The sequence below is a fragment of the Cricetulus griseus genome, chromosome 2, assembly GCF_003668045.3.
Source record: "Cricetulus griseus strain 17A/GY chromosome 2, alternate assembly CriGri-PICRH-1.0, whole genome shotgun sequence".
Lineage (NCBI taxonomy): Eukaryota > Metazoa > Chordata > Mammalia > Rodentia > Cricetidae > Cricetulus > Cricetulus griseus.
Window position 1 is genome coordinate 33,767,902 of NC_048595.1, and position 17,244 is coordinate 33,785,145.

Sequence of the window (17,244 nt, forward strand, 5' to 3'; positions counted from 1 at the left end):
AGGTCAGGCACAGGAGGAAGGGTGGGATGAGCAGGGAGATAACAGCCTGGCTTATCTGTGCAGTTAGATGATCCTGCTAACAGATGTGAGGCTTCTAGGATCACAGACAGCCCTCATCAGTGGCCAGATTCTCCCACACTGAGGCAACAGCCTACCCTTAAAGGTATTGACTCAGAGCAGCCAGTAGGGGGAGCTATGGGCATTCCCTTCCCTTCTCAGCTTGCCATCAGTATCAGGAAGTTCAGCCAGGGCATCATCATTCCGTTCCAAGGGCAGAAGGCAGCCCTTGTTACCTTGTTTCAGTCTCTACACAAAGACCTTAGTGTCTGCAGATTGCTCCTCCTGGAGTCTCCAAACCTGGAACTGCTCAGATCTTTTCTGTGGCCGGGTAGCTGGGTGGGGGAGGCCTGAAAGACTGGAAGGGGTTTTGTAGACATCTTGACCAGGAAGGACACCAGGAGGAAGAGGCGTAGCAAGCTTGTTGATTTCACTTTTCTTTATTTTATTTTTTGATTTACAGAGACACACACAGTTGACCTCACTATGATCTTTGGGTTCCTCAGAACATAGGGCACCTTAGAAAACAGTTTTTAAAGACCTCAGCTTGTCTTTGGCCATCATTCTATCTGGGCTACTGGAGCAAGAGTGGCATAAAGAGGACGAGAGAGGGTGAATGTGGGAGGCAGCAGACATGTGGGAGGTGGGCACAGCAACACTCAACCCCTGTTACCACTGTCTTAATGTTAGTCTTCATACCCTGATGAATCTGAGAATGCATTCCACCTGGGGCTCCTGAAGGGTGAGAGGAGGCGAGGCATGCAGACTGTGCAGGGATGCAGTCAAGGTGATGCATGCAGAGTATGCAGGGATGCAGCCAAGGTGATGCATGCAGAGTATGCAGGGATGCAGCCAAGGTGATGGATGCAGCCAAGATGATGCATGCAGAGTATGCAGGGATGCAGCCAAGGTGATGCATGCAGACTTGCAGGGATGCAGCCAAAGTGATGGATGCAGCTAAGATGATGCGTGCAGACTGTGCAGGGATGCAGCCAAACCACACAGTTACTATATATATATATATATATATATATATATATATATATATATATATATGAGAGCTCTATCTGCATGAGCTCCTTTGCACCAGAAGAGGGCACCAGATCTCATTATGGATGGCTGTGAGCCACCATGTGGTTGCTGGGAATTGAACTCAGGACCTCTTGAAGAGCAGCCAGTGCTCTTAACCGCTGAGCCAACTCTCCAGCCCCATTACTATTATTCTTAGCAGCTTTTTATCATCAGAGTTTAAGAACCTTTCATTCTGCTTGCTCCTGACTAAGAAGAATCTTCTCCACCCTCTGACTCCCCTACCTCTCACAGACTTAGGCTCACACCTCTGACTCTCATGACATTTCTGTATATTATAGCCAAGAGGGACTTCCATGTTTAGCACAATGACCAGTCCACAGACCAGTTCATAGCTATCAGAAACTGTGGCACTTGGGGGGGGGGGTAAAAGGTGAATGAAGGATTGAAGAAGCAAATGCAGGGTGCTAGGCTACATTTTTTATTTAAATAACATTTTCTTTCATTTATTTTACATACCAACCAGTTTCCCCTCCCTCCTCTCCACCCCTCCCCTCCCCTTTCCCATTTACCCACATCCCCATCCACTCCTCCTTCATCTCCATTCAGAAAGTTACCTGGACTACATTTGATTTCTGGCCTCAGTCACATTTCAATAAAGATGGCGTTGTGCAGGACTGCGGAGATGGCTCAGTGGTTAAGAGCATTTGCTGCTCTTCCAAAGGACCTGGACTTTATTCCCAGTACCCACATGGCAGCTCACAGCTCTCTGTAACTCCAGTTCCAGGGGATCCAGCTCCAGAGAATCTAATGCCCTCTTTTGGCTTCCTCGGGCACCAAGCATGTATATGGTGCATAGAATACATACAGGCAAAAAAAAAAAACCCATACACATAAAATAAAATTAAAATGAAGGGGGAAAAGATGGAATCATACTCTGGGGGCCCATCATGGAGGTGTCAAAAACTGGCAATGGGGCCAAAGACAGACACTCATGCCAAAGGGAACCAGGATCCAGATAGCCCAGTCATGGGTGGTGGCTGACTCAGACAGAGGTGGGGGGAATGTAGGGCTCTGCCTGGAGTCATTCCAATAATAGAACAAGCTGCTAACAGCTGAGATAAATCACAGTGGGAGACCCAGCACAAAACTGATGGGATTCAGTGGCAAAATGGTTGGAAGTGCCTAGGAGAGGAACCTGGGAGGACCAGAAGGGGATATCTATAGCCCCTAGTCTTTGTCCCAGTTATGATTCTTCCTTTATAGAAAGGCAGAAGTGAAGCTAAACAAAGCCAGCTAATGAGAGAGGTAGAGAGAGTGCCTCCTGGCCCCCAGGCCTGTGAGTTCGCCCAGGAGTTCTCTGTGGCTCTCAAAAGCCTCTCCCCTCTGCTTCCATGTCCTGCACATTCTTCACCTGCTTTCCCAGCCCACAAATATGTATTGAGCACATCTCACATGCAAAGCAATGCCCTAGGTCTTAGTGTCCAATAAAATTGCATTGAAGCAATCACATTATGATATAAAGCTGGCAAGGGGACCATCCAGGGGAGACTGGCAGGGAATTTTACTAGACAGCATCTGGAAAGGAAATATGGGTGACCCATCTCCAGAGCCAGGGTTGGTTAAAAAAACATAAAGCATTAGACAGAGAGAGCCAGCCAACTCAGAAAAATAGGCATGGAGCCTGGCCTGGAGAACAAAGCCTGGCATCAAGTGCTGGGCATTGCCTCCAACATGCAAGAAAGATGTAAAGTGAGGAGTGCTGAAATGTATGCTATACTGAAGCTCTGTGCTTGGACTGAGAGTCTCTTGGGGGTACCTTTTGATTGGGGGTATCTCTGGAGGTCCCTGCTTCCCCAAAGGCCCCACAGGTGCTTCCTTGACACATAGGAGGACTTGTCACAACTCAGAGAGGAGGCTTGAGATCATCCAGTTCTGGCCCCACCCTTGCCATTCCTGATGTAACCCCACCCAGAGGTGCTTCAGTGCATTTCCAAACAGCACCATCCTACTTAGACTTAGGCAGTAGACAGACACAGCCAGCTAGAAAAGCAGAGACGTGGTCTGGGGAAATGGCTCAGTGGGTGAAGCATTTGTTACACAGTATGCAGAACTCAGTTCAAATCCCCAGCACCCATGTCCAAAGCAGGTGTGACTGCATGTGCCTGTAACCTCAGTGCTGTGGGGAGATGAGGCAGGAGGATAGCTGGGGTTTGCTGCCCACTAGCCTAGCTCCAGGCCCAGTGAGGGACTCCATCTCTGCAAGACACCTGATGTCCTTCTCTGGCTTACACACACAACAACAACAACAGCAACAATAACAACAACAACAACAACACACACACACACACACACACACACACACACACACACACACACACACACACAAGAACACAGACTCTCAGGACCTGCACCAGACCCGCTGAGCCAGAAGCTCCATTTAATAATGCAGGGGTGATTTATCTGCAGGCAGGTGTGAGGCAAGCTGAACACTGAGGCATGGGCTCTGAGAGCACAGTGGCCATTCACTCTGTACCTATGGGCATGGGGACTCCTCCCTGGTGATAGCCGAGGACCCTTGTACTAAGTGTGAAGTGGAAGATGGAGATTTGAGGTACAGCAAAGGAGAAAAAAAGAAACTACTCCCCTGATATCAGTCATGCCATACTCTGAACCCTTGTCCGGTGGATCAGTTCTCTGGAACATCCCTTACCCTCTTACCTGCTAACTCTTTTAAGCCTCAACCCTGCAGTCAACTCCTAAGAGCCCATCTGTCATTCAGACAAGATTGTCTTTCCTGTGTCCCTTACTCCTCCACACCAGCAAGCCACAGCCACACACATAGGCTCCTACCCTAACTAAACTGTGAAGTCAAGTGCAGGGACCAGATCTCACTTTCTATATACCCCCAGGATCAATGCAATGGCTGGCCCATGATGGGTACTGTCCTAGTGAGAGTTACTAATGCAGTGATGAAACACCATGACCAAAAAACAAGCCAAGGAGGGAAGGGTTTATCTGGCTTACACTTCTACATCACTCACTCACTGTTCATCATCAAAGGAAGCCAGGAACTCAAACTGGGCAGGAACCTGGAGGCAGGAACTGATGTACGGGCTGTAGAGTGCTGCTTACTGGCTTGCTCATTGTGGTTTGCTCAGCCTGCTTTCTTGTATCACCCAGGGCCACCGGCTCAAAGATAGTACCACCCACAATGGGCGGGGCCCTCCCACATCCATCACCAGTTAAGAAAATGACCTACAGCCAGATCTTATGGAAGCATCTTCTCAACTGAGGTTCCCTTTCCGATGACTCTAGTCTGTGTCAACTAGCCAGCACAGGTACCCAGTACAGACATATTAAATAGATGACTATTGGTCAAACGTAAATAAGTGAGTCTTCAGTGGATATAGCAGATGTTAATTAGCAGCTTAGTATTCTGTGTTGCTCACTAATAGCATGGTGCTGAGGGCAAGAGTCTTTTGTGGCATATAAGGACTTAATAGATGTCCTAGCCAGGCGTTGATGGCTCACGCCTTTAATCCCAGCACTTGGGACAGACGTACCTTGTTTTCAACAAATTGGGGTATGAGAAGAGGATAGCACAGTTTCCAAGATTGCTGTTGAGGTTAACATCCTGGCTCCACTTCTTGCTGTGTAGTTCAGGCCACTCATATAACCTCTCTGGTGTCTCAGTTTATTTTTCTGTAAAATTGCGATTATAGGGCTTGGGGGTATAGTTCCGTAGCAGAGAACATGCTTAGCATCCATAAGACCCTGGGTTCAATTTCCAGAACCATCACCAAATGATAGGAATAGAGTCTATAAGGGCTACCCTGCTTAAGCACATTAAAGCATATCTGGAGTGGCTAGGAAAGCATTGTGTGGATGCTTGAAAGAGCACAGATGGGTAGAATGGTTCCAGGCATTTTGGTACCTCAAAAGGCTGGGCAATGAGCAGGGCAGAGACGCACTGCCAGTGCAGGGTTCAGAGCTTAACCTAGGTCCAGCTTCCTGGTACACCCTGCACCCATCCAGCCCTTGAGCATCCCACTTACTGTCTTTCCTTGTTTCCTAAAGGAAAATGTCTCTCTGATCAAGGAGATTAATGAGCTCCGCAGGGAGCTGAAGTTAACCCGATCCCAAATCTACGACCTTGAATCAGCCCTGAAACTGTCCAAGAAATTACGAGCACAAGATGTCCCAGAGACAGGTAATGCCGCTGGGAGCTGGGCAATGAGACGAAGGCCCAAAGGCAGCCGTGAGCAGGTCTCCCTTTGGCTTCTTTCAATATCTGTCCACATCCACCGGTGGCATTTCGGAGCCTCTCCATAGTTCACACTGCCTCTACAGAGAGTCTGTGGGGACTTGGCAGCATCCATGCTCTCTCTCACAAGGGCCACAGGCTCCTGTCTGAAATCCTCAGGGTTAGCTACAATTCAAAACTCAGAACCATGCAGGCTTTAGAAAGAACATGCTGTATATTATGTAACATCCCCACGGGGTCTGGGGCAGTGCCCTGAAATCAAACACATTAGCATTCTGCAGCGACATGTGAATATTCAATCCGAGCTTCATGAATTTAAAACAGTGTTCCATTTTTAAATCTTTTTTTTTTTTTCATTTTAGAATTGTGGGTAAGGGACCTGTACAATTAAAACGAAGACAAAAAGATGAAAAACTATTTGAAGGGAGAAGGAAATTACATAAGAAATGTTCAATAAGTTTGTGACTGCAATGACACATTAAAGGGCCGCTGAACGTCAGGTAGCCAAGGGAAATAGTATGATAGTGAATCCCCACACTTGGAAGACTGAGACAGGGGCATTGCCATCATCAGCTCAAGGACAGCCTGGGCTACAGCATGAGATGCTGTGGTGTAGTTTACATAATTCTCACTGTATGGCAAGAAAAAAGGGTTTTCGAATTTTTGCTTTTTTTTCTGGGGAGACAATTTTTTCCTGGCACTAGACTCCATGAGAAAGGTATCACATGGCTCTCTAAGAAAGGAATGTTGATTGAAAGTCTCCAGACTTTCAGGTAACAAATCTATATTCCCTAAGTCATCTGTGTACCTGAGCATCAGTACAAACCAAGAATAGAAGGCATCTCTATGAAGAGTAAGCCAGTGAAGCTGATGCACCTTGTGCTCTGGCAGTTGCCATTCAGGAATAAAGCCCCAATGGGTTGGAGCATCCCAGAGCAAGTGCCTTGGGATTTTGGGTGATGCAGGCACTCTCTCTCTCTGCTGTTTTTGCAATCTGTGTAATAGTCCTGTGCTACATAACTATGTGAGAGCTATGACGAACTACACATGTGATTGTGGTACCATGTCCTCATGGCCAGTGTTCTCACAAAGATGGGATAGCCTAGTGACTAGCAGTTCCTGGAACACATGTATCTCTGTCGTTAATCATTATGTATATGTGTATGGATACAATTGTATTGTATTATGGTCCCTTTAGGTTAGTACAACTATTGGGACCAGAGTAAATATTCTTAGTGGTAGCCTTCTTCAGTCCTCAACACGGACTTGAGAACACAGCATACATCCTAAAGTGTAAGCTACAGATTTCTGAGAGCTGACGCCCCCACCTTTGGGGGGAATAAACCTTAGATATGCCTGTGAACAACTGCAAAACTTCTCTTTAAAATGTTACAAAACTAGCCTGGCGGTGGTGACATACAGCTTTAATCCCAGGACTTGGGAGACAGGCAGGCGGATCTCTTGAGTTTGAGGGCAGCCTGGTCCACAGAGTAAGTTCCAGGTCAGCCAGGGCTGTTACACAGAAGGAGTAAAAAGGAAGAAAGGAAGGGAGGGAGGGAGAGAGGTACGGAGGGAGAGAAGGGGAAAAAGAAAAAAAAAGAAAAAAGAAGACCACAAAGGCTACAAATGTTACTGTGTCTAATGAGGAACAACTGAAATCCCAGCACTTGAAGGAGCAGGAGCAGAAGGTTTAACTCCAGTGAGAGGTGAGTTCAGACAGGAAGACAAAAAGACCCCTGGATCTTGCTGGCTACCAGCGTAGCTAAAGAACAACCATCTCCATGTTTGGTGAGCACTTTCTCAAGGGAATAGGTGGAGATCTATTAGAGGAAGACATTGGGTGATCTTCCTGTGGCCTCTACATGTGCACTCCTGTGTGCACCGCAGAAAGAAAGAGGCTGGCGGGGGGGTGAGAGAGGAGAGCAGGAGGGAAATGGGGGAGAAAATACTACAAATTCATAAAGCATCCTGAAAACTCCTTAGTTGAGACACCCCCCACCCCTCATTCCCCCCACCTTCCCCCTTGTAGGCAGCTCTTTATATCATTAATTAATGTGGAGATTTCCAGACATATAAAAAGTTGAGAGCAAAATCCGGTGAACTTGCAGGAATCCCTTTCCCAACTCCAGGAAGCATCAACCCCTGCCACTCTTGTGTCTTCAGTATCTGCTCCTGTGCACCCCAGCCCAACACTCACACCATGAACTGTTTGAAAGCAAACCAATCATATCCTTCCTCTGCTACAGCTTTATTCAAAGAACATTCACTTGTGACAATGGGTGACAAGTTGTTGACGTCGATTGTGCAAAACCTGAGTCTGACCTTGGATTTTGAAATGTGCACCCGCCCCCTTCCCAAGACAAGCCAGAGCAAAGTACTCATTCTTCAAGTTGTGTAGGATCTGGCCTGCTTGCTTGGTGGGTGTTTGAGAATCCTTTGAACAAGGGAGCTCTGGTTCCCTAACCACTACTGCAGTTTTAACAACATTTATATTGTTTCCAAAATTGCAAGACAATTAATTAACAGATCCAGGAGATATACCTGCTTGTTTTCCACTTTCTAAAACCACATCACTAAAACTTACAGCTAAAGGTGGCTATTCAAAACCAGCTAAAATGCATAAATAAGCTGAGAGGACAGAGAGGGCACCAAAGGAAGAAGTGGGTGGAGGAGTATCCTTGTCTTCAGAGGCCCAGGGCACTAAATCCTAAGCTGAAAATGAAAAACATAGAAAAAAAACACTAAGGTATGCTAAACCACCAAAACAGCAAACTATAGGATAAAACAAACCAAAGACTATGAAAAGTCAGACTGTTAAAAATGGACCCACCAAATGGTAAAAGGACTGACCTAAGTTGGATCTTCAGGACCCAACTGGTGGAATGAGAGAATTGACCTCTGACCTCTATTGTGTGCAGCAGCATACATGGAAACACACACACACACACACACACACACACACACACACACACACATACTGGAGGAAGCACTGCGTGAGTGAAGTCCTCAGTGAATATGTACTGTTGACATGGACACAGACATGTCATGGACCATGCCAAGGGCTGTATCAATGTGGACAGCAACCCAAAGCCTCAGCCCTGCCCCCATCCCGGGAGATGGTAAAACCTTCCTTCCTGGTCCAAGTGCAAATGTTAACAGTATATGCAAAAAGAAGTCCCCTGTAGTTTTCTTCTTCCCATAGACACCCAAATGTTTACAGCCTGAAGACCACTCCCTGCAGAGGCTACTCCTTGTTGAGCTGTAGCTAATAATTCTCTGTTCAATTGTAGAATAAACACACTGAGCTTCTGGGGTGGCTGTGGCTTGCTTCTCTATCACAGAGTCCAGTCCCCCTGCCCTCCATCATTGCTTGTCTTTCCCTGTCCTTTCTTCAGTCCTTGCCACCCCAACCAGATCAAGTCACTGGAGCTGTGCAACGATTCAACATATACACACATGTGCACACACATGAAGGAAAAGATGGGTGAAATATAACACAAATGGCTTAATGCCTTCTATATTTAAGGAAATAAAAAAGGAATTAGTGGTGGCTGTGGGTTTTTTGGCTTTTGGGGGTTTTTGTTTTGTTTTGTTAGGGTTTTTTGTTTGTTTGTTTGGTTTTGTTTTTTGAGACAGGATTTCTCTGTGTAGCCTTGGCTGTCCTAGAACTCATTCTATAGACCAGATGGGCCTCAAACTCAGAGATCCACCTGCTTCTGCCTCCCAAGTGCTGGGATTAAAGGTATGTGCCACTACTGCCTGGCTTTGAATTTTTTTTTTTAAGTAAGCAAGAGTATTCTTATATCTTTGGTTGTGAGCCTAGCCTTTAACGGCTGAGCCATCTCTCCAGCCCAATGCAAGAGTATTCTAAAATTTTACAAATTATATTTTAAAACCACAAATAACTAGTAGAAATGAGAACTATCATTATTGTAATTAGAAACTCAGTGAACAAACTGAGCCATATGGTAGATACATCCATCTGAAAGGAGAATATGTAAACTAAAAGGATGAAGATGGTGACTGGGATTCAGCCCAGAGGGACAAGATACACTGAGAGCCAGGGATGGAATGGAATAAGTCGGCAGCTGTCTACATGGAGTCCTCAGAAGATGGGTGTCACCTCAAGGAGTAACAGAGTTTTTCAGAATCAATGAAAGATGACGACCATCAGCTTCAGTAATCCTAATGGTTCCCAAAAGGAAAAATAACAGTAAACCTACATCAAAACCACAGAACACCAAAGACAAAGAGTGCAGTCGGGGAGAAGAGCAAGAGCTGGGACACAGTGCCAGGTGCCAGGTGGCTTCTCAGTGGCAACAGTGAGAGCCAGAAATGATGATGCAGTCCTTTCAGAGTGCTGAAGCTTGGTGGCTATCCCCTCGCTATGTGTCACCAAGGAACGAAGGCAGAATGTAGACTCTGAGGCACCAGTGATGACCTAACATGGGGAACACAATAGCTGAATTGTGGATTCAATTCAGAAGCCAATCAGAAGAACTGAAACACTGGGCAGAAGCCTTCAAGCCAGAGGGGGTCTGGAACTGAACCATCCCAGGTCTCATTTCATGCGTCTGTGACTACAGAGTGCATGTACATGGCAGGGTGAGAGGACAAGTCAATTATCAGTACTCACCTTCTTTGTGTGAGACAGGGTGACGTGTTCCCCCACCACACACTGTGTGTGCCAGGCTAGCTAACCCCAAGCTCTCAGGGCCTCTCCTGTCTCTAGTCCTATCTCCCTGTAGTTCTGAAACTGTGAGAGCACACACAGAGATACACACACACACACACACACACACACACACACACACACACATCATATTATGCTTCGTGGGCAGGGGAGAAAGAAAGAGAAAACCTTCCAAACCAATAAAGGAGAAATAGACCAAATTTGAAAAGAAACAATTAAAGAAAAGAAACATGATACAGAGTCTGGAAAGGAGGTGGGAGTACGTTCACTTGTATCCCTGACCACTTTCTTGTTTTCCATCCTCTGAAGCTGTATTTGAGGCTGAGAATGTAGCTCCGTGGTGTATCTCTACCTGTATGTGGCCCCTGGGCTCAATCCACAACACTGCAGATAACAATAGTGGTGACAATAAGAAGTTAGTTGTTTAGATAAATTTGTCTGTCTGTGGAAGGAAGCCAGGTCTGGAAGGTGACAGATTCTGAGACTGGGCATGTGAGGGAGGGGCGAGGTTGGGTGGAGCCTCATGGTGAGAGCTATCTTCCCAATATCCGTGGAAGAGGCAGGAGTTTATGCACCAAAGAAGGGGGCCTTGTAAGACTGAACCACAGTATGGCAAACAGGCAACTGGCTGTCAGAAAGGATGGAAAGAGACCAGTGGGGGTGCTGAGAAGATGCAGGAAAATAACAACGCAGATACTCACAAGCCAGAGTGGGAGACAGGGCAGGAGCCGTAACAGAAGCCATCTTTCACAAGTTAAACCTAGGAACACTCATGGGACAATATGTCAAGAGTCAGGTACATTTCAGAAGGTGACTGCTCTAGGTCAGCCTCCAACCCGTAGCTGTGGTTCTGGTGGCCCTTCCTTGCCTCTGTGGAGAGCCCACCACCGCCCACCCCTGAGGTCCAGTGACCTCACTCAGTGCTTGAGCACCCTGGACAGCCTTAAAGTCACAGTTTGGAACAAGATCCTTAGAACACATAGAGAGGCACTGTGGGAAGGATGTGCTCCTTTGGTCAGAAGAGAATCTCTGCGCTGAATCTCTCAGACAGACACCAGGACTATGGCTTCACAGACACCTCCATCCCCCAGGAAGCCAGATGGTGACTGGTTAGGTAGCTGTGTGTGAAGGCTACTGAGAGGAACCTGGAGACAGGAGCTGATGCAGAGGTCATGTCACCAAAAGCAGTAGTTACCAAAAACAACCGGTATCAGGAGGATGAAGGGTTGATACCTAGGGAGAAAAAGCACTAAGGGATGAGGAGCCTTGAGTCTGCAGAAAAGGAAGTCTAGAAGTGAAGAAAGAAGGAAGGTAAATAAATGAATGGGGAAAAAAAAGAAAAAAAAAAGGAGGAAGGACCAGACCTAGGAAGGGCAAGATAAGCCAATTGCTCTTTGAATGCTGGCCCCATCACACCAGTCAGAGGCCAAGACAAGGCTGACCACTGGCCACCGCTGGCCGTTTCCTTGAGGAAATTGTCTCTCCCTTAGCCTCCAATATCTGTTCTTTTCTAGTATTTCCCTTAGAGCTACAGGAAAGGGCTGGCAGTAGGGAGGAGAGAGAGGCAGTGCCATTTGTTAAGGATGATGGATAGGGAATGGAGGTCAGAGTTCAAATGTGCTGCTGTGGGGAAGGGCAAAGTTTGCAGGCTATAAACAATCAGCTGGAGCCAAAGCATTGACCCATACGTGTTACTTTTCTCAGTAGCACACAGCAGGCCAGACATGGATGGGGAGACCCTGAAGGGTCCTGGAGGCACTTGGTGTCTGTCTCAGGTGTGGGCTGGGCAGGATAGATGAAATGGAAGAACAAATCAATTAGAAAACTAGGAGTGGGGTTGTCAAGAAATGGGTCTAAGTGGCCAGAAAAAGAATGTGAATTTAGGAGCCCATCTCATCTCATGGGCAGAAGGGAATTATGGGAAAACACAGTCCCAGGTAGGATGTGAATACTGTACAAACAGTGAAAGAGTCTGTGGTCAGAGAACTGGGGCACTGGCTTGAGAGATGGACAGCAGAGGGGACCATCTTTAATGAAGAAAGGGGAAGGTGACATGGCATGGAGGCCAAGATTACTGCTGGGCGTCCAGCCCTGTGAGGCCCAGGCCTGAGATATGCCCAGGATGGTGGCAAACCCCAGAAGCGCCATGTTTACCAGAGGACTGGTGGCTTGGATTCCAGCATCATCCCCAGGGAGCTGCACTTGAACTCAGTGAGACACATTGGCATGGGCAGGCCAGACTTACCACGTGGGCGCAGTCTGTTTATTTCTGCCAGTGCGGAGGCTCTGTGTGCATTTGGAGGGGATGGCAACTGCAGGCCACAGTGACCCTGCTTTGTCCCTTACAGTGGTCAGCAAGGACATCCCCAGCGTTAGTACTACCATGAGACTGAACGAAAAGGAGGAAACCGGGAGAATCATCGAAATGCAGCGTCTGGAAATCCGCCGCCTCAGAGATCAGATCCAAGAGCAGGAGCAGGTCCCAGGCTTCCACACCATTGCCGGGGTTCGGCTCCCTTCCATCGTCGAATCGGAAGTGGATCTCGAAGTGCACAGCAAGTGATCTCTGGTGAGCCATTTGCAGCTACAGTCTGAAGCATCATGTGTCTGTCACCAAGACAGACTTCTACCTGAGTCCCATCAACCTCTTTCATCCTGGAGGGTTGGGGGCAGAGTCAGAATAAACGTGTTTGCTCACAACCTTGTCCAACTTCTGCTTAGGGCGGGGGCTCATGGGAAAGGGGGAGAAGAGCCTGAGGACTGGGGACTGTGAACTCTCCAAAGCCACTGTTGTTTGTTCCTGTGTAGGCACTGGACAGCCTGTACTGCTGAGATGGGCCAGACCTGGGCTGAGACAGGGCCACCTGCTCACACCTTAAGTAGCTCACTTGTTGCTTCCTCCTGGTTTTCACCTCTTCCGGCCAAGACAGGACCAAACAGGGTCTCCTCCAATTTCTTCTTCCTTATGAAATATATAATGAGGGACTTCTTGTTCTTCTTTCTCTTGTCTTCACGTCTATGTTCGGTGTGACCTTAACAGGTTCCTCCATTTCTGGGGACACTCTACACTTTTCTGTCTAGTAATGCCTCCAGGTCCTAGCCACATGTAGGTACCAAGAAAGAGACTCCTTTATGCAATAATGAATAAAGGCACGTAACTCAAATGTCCCTGGCTTCTGCATACAGAGAACAGATATCTATATTGCTATTTAAGCCCACAGTCCCTCCTGGCCTCTAGTAGTTCCCTCTGGCTGCATGAAGCCTGCCATCTCCCACACTCCTCAGTTTTCCAAGGCTGCTTTGCCAACACGGTAGGCACTGCTCCTGGGTGTTTTCACAGCGAGAGCAGAAACTGATGGTGCCATGGGGCTCTGTCTCTACTGGTCACTTCCTCACCAGCCCACATTCTATCACTACAACCAGTTCCTCTCCTCCACACCCATGTGACAGTCATTCTGTCCCTTGCCCACTGGGATCCTCTGCAAATCCCTTGTTAGTCTCGTTAGGACAGGGTGGTTTGATACAAGATGGGGATAGATCTGAGCCAGGGGTCAGCAGGGCTGACCAGAGTCCAGAGGTCAGTGCCAGGCTGCTGGAATCACCGCTCTTGGCTTCCCAAGCCCTTTCCATGCTGCCAGATTTCCAGTTTCCTCAACAGACAGTCTTCCTGGAACTCCGTATTTCTGCACTCCACTTCCTCTGCCTGAGATGCTGTTGCCCCCACAACAGTTCAAATGTGACTTAAGTGCCACTTCCGAGGAGTGTCAGCCCTTGACCCCCCACTCCCCCCCCCCCCGCCACCACTGTCTAAGTCATGGCTGCCATACTGTTTCCTTACATACATAACCCTCACTACGCCTACTCTCTGTCTAGTTGTTTCATGTCTGCCTCTCTGGCGGGGTGAGTTCCATGAGAGCTGCTATCCCTGGGTCTAAAGCTCTCTTGGGTATGATGTGCACAGCATCAGTGGCGGAGATCCAACAGAAGCAGGTGGCATGGTTAGGGAGAAGTTGTGGGTGTACACGTATGAGAGGCTGGTCGCTTGGCCCAGGAAGATGGCTGGGGGGGGGGGAGGAACGAGTTCTTTAGTCAAAGGAGAGGAAGCATGGCCTGAGCAGGAGAAAATTGCAGAGGAAACGGAGCCCTGATGACCAGAAGCAAATTCACTGAGGTTGCCATTCAAATGACAAGCATATCGCCAGGAAATGTCCTTAATCAAGACAACACCTTTCTTCCTACAAATGGTTTGAGAGTGACGGGTACACGGTCACACACAGTCGGGGCTGTGGTCGTGACCCTGCTGCCCAGTGGCCTCCAAAGCCTGTGTTTTTTCATATACTGTGCTGAAGAGGTGCCTGTACAAACACCACAGGCCAGGTAGTTGGGGTTATCGGAATGTGACTCCCAGAGAATCTTAGCAAAAAGGAAAGGGAATGGAAAATGCCCCAAATGAGCTAACTTATGCCAAAGCTTTATGTGGCTGCTGCCCGGTGGACGAAGAGAAGACAGAAGCCACAGCTGAGGAGGGTCCCAGCTAGTGCCCGAGCCAGCAGCTCGTTTTCTCAGCTGCAGAGGATGAACACAGCTTGAGTCTGAGGCCAGCAACTCAGTCTTTTTAGCTGTCCTATACCTAGCTGCTGGGTGGCCCTGGTTCACTGGCTGCTATCTCTCAGACACACACCCCCCCCCACACACACACACACTCCACTTTGCCTATCATGACTTCATGGGGAGGCAGAAGGCCGCTCTCCTTCGTGACAGTCATCTCCTCAAGGTCTCTCTGCTGGGTCACCCCTCACTGGCAGACTGAACCTGATAGTCGTCCCCACCCCCCACAGCAGCTGTAGAGGCTGAGCCAGTCACCCACTGGCACATGAACTCAGCTCTTGCTCTTGTGTTTTCAGTCCATCACTGAGCTCTGGGGACTCATTCAATGAGTGTGACAGCTAGTGGCTTTGGGAGAAGCTTGTCATTCCAGTGTAAGAGCCTTCAGAATTACTCCTTTTCTCTAAGGCCTGGATATCCAATGTGCACCCCCACCCCCAAAATCTTCTAGAATCTCAGTATCAGTTATGGCCAGACAGTGTAAATTGCTCAGATATTAGATGTGTCTTCTCTGCCACCCTGTTCTCCTCGCACCAAAGACTCCAACCCCACAGTCAGAGTCTTGGCATCACCATCCACCTTTCTCCACTGCTTCCACAGTGCATCAGCCATTACTCACCAGCTGTTCCCAAGAGGTACTGAGGGGGCACAGGCAGTCCCGGGAATAGCTGTATGATCAGGCAGCACCTCATTACAAATATTGCTCTGGATTCAGAGGGGAAAGAGAACTGATATCTCAGTATCAGGAGCGGGGCTCATCCTCCCTGAGTGCCCCAAGACCATCAAAGACTCAAGAAAGTGGTCATGTTTTGTTTATGTCTGAAACACAGCCATAAGTGGAGCCACACTGGGAGGCACATTTATAAGGATATAACCTTGCGGTGTACCAGGCAGCAGGAGGGGCCAGCATTACTGATTACCTGCTGTGGCTGGTAGGTTTACAAGAACTGGTATTTATTGCTCATCTATTAAGTATCACATGGTAGAACAGGGCAGGGGCATCTAGTGTGAATGAGGTTGTCCTAGGCACATCCTGAGTGGATTAATGTGCTAAGTGTTAAAACTGGGACTATGAGTTCTAGCAGAAGGATACAGGTGCCCTGCTTTGGCTACAACTCCAGACAGCTAAAGAAAACAGAAGGGGAATTTGTTTTCTGGCTCCTTTGGGGTCTCACAGGCTTTCTTAGGCAGAGAAGCACCCAAGCCTCAAGAAGGACCTGAGCCAGGGCCTGGAACACAGCTGGAGCCCATCTCCCTCTCTTGTCCTAGACCCTCTGTGCAAACAGGAATCCCATCACAAGTTCAGCTGGCAGAAGGGCACTCTAATACTGCTCCTCAGAAGCCCAAGCATAAACAAAATCTCCAGTCCATTTTTTAAAGATTTATCAGCTGTGTGTGTGTGTGTGTGTGTGTGTGTGTGTGTGTGTGTGTGTGTGTGCGCGCGCGCACGCGCACCTGGGTGAGTTAGGTGCCCATGGAGTCCAGAAGACCACATCAGATCCTCTGGAACTGGAGTTGCAGGCATTTGTGAGCCTTTCTCCAGGACTATCCTCTGAGATAAACTATGACCATCTTCATGAGTTCAGCTGTGCCCGCTTGCTCGGCCAACAGCTGTGGCGCCAGAGGGTTGTAGGACCCTCCCTGAGGATCCAGCTGCAACTCCCAACAAGGTGTATACAATTTTGGCCTAATTAGATGGACTTGGGGTGGATGGGTAGGATTTACTGTATATAGGTAGAAGGACCAGGAGAACAGTTCCATCTATGCATCAATGGGGGAGCTGTCATCCATTCATGGGTGCACCCTCCCACGCATGACCTCCACGGCTCTATACGGAAGTCTAATAAACTCATTGGTTCCCCCAAGTGAATTTGATAGGATTGTACCTCAGCTTGTCACTGAGACCTTCAGAGAGAGGTAGACATAGTTTACTTCTCCCCCAGGGAAGGAATTTTAGCAACTGAGCTGTTTGACATGTGTCCTGGGAACTGAACACAGGTCCTCTGCAAGAATAGTGTGTGCTCTTGACTACTGTGCCATCTCAGCCCCCCTGACTCAATCTTAAATTGCTCAAAGGGAGACTTTGGGGCCTAGCCTGAACCTGGGGCTCACCTCTACTCAGTCAACTGTAGACACAGGGGTGAGTCACAAAATACAATCCTAGACCCTGGAGCTCTTAGCTGGAAAGAGGACGGGCATCATAAGTGGGACCTATGCCACCCTCCCAAATATGTCTGCCTAAAGGAATGGTTAGTCACCAGGCAGAGGTATGGATCTCCCAATACTCTGCAGCTACCCTGTGCTGTGTCCTTTTTTCTCCTGGCCTTTCCTCACAGATAACAGGAACATTAGCTCCCAGCTGACTCCTGTGTCCCCTGCACAATACCTGGTTCACAAAAGGGGTACAATAATTTTTTGCTGAATGAATGGATTCTATCATTTAATTCCCCCTCATAATTATTCACTAAGCCTTGTTATGTGACAAAGGAAGAGACCTAGACCACCAAGTGTGTCCTGGTTAGGTTTTGGAGATTTTGTTTTTGGTTTTGTCAACATGACACAACCAAGAGTCACTTGAGAAAATGTCCTCACC

At 48.0% G+C, this 17,244-nt stretch overlaps 1 protein-coding gene across 1 annotated transcript in view; it reads left to right on the top strand.

The window, feature by feature from the left end:
- Positions 1–12,746, top strand: part of Cfap57 (cilia and flagella associated protein 57) — a 71,212-nt gene extending 58,466 nt beyond the window's left edge. Inside the window, exons 22-23 of the mRNA XM_027399075.2 lie at positions 5,167–5,299; positions 12,395–12,746. Coding sequence (XP_027254876.1) covers positions 5,167–5,299; positions 12,395–12,609 — 348 coding nt within the window. The 3' untranslated portion in view covers positions 12,610–12,746. The remainder of the gene's footprint in view (positions 1–5,166; positions 5,300–12,394) is intronic.
- Positions 12,747–17,244: the final 4,498 nt, after the last annotated feature.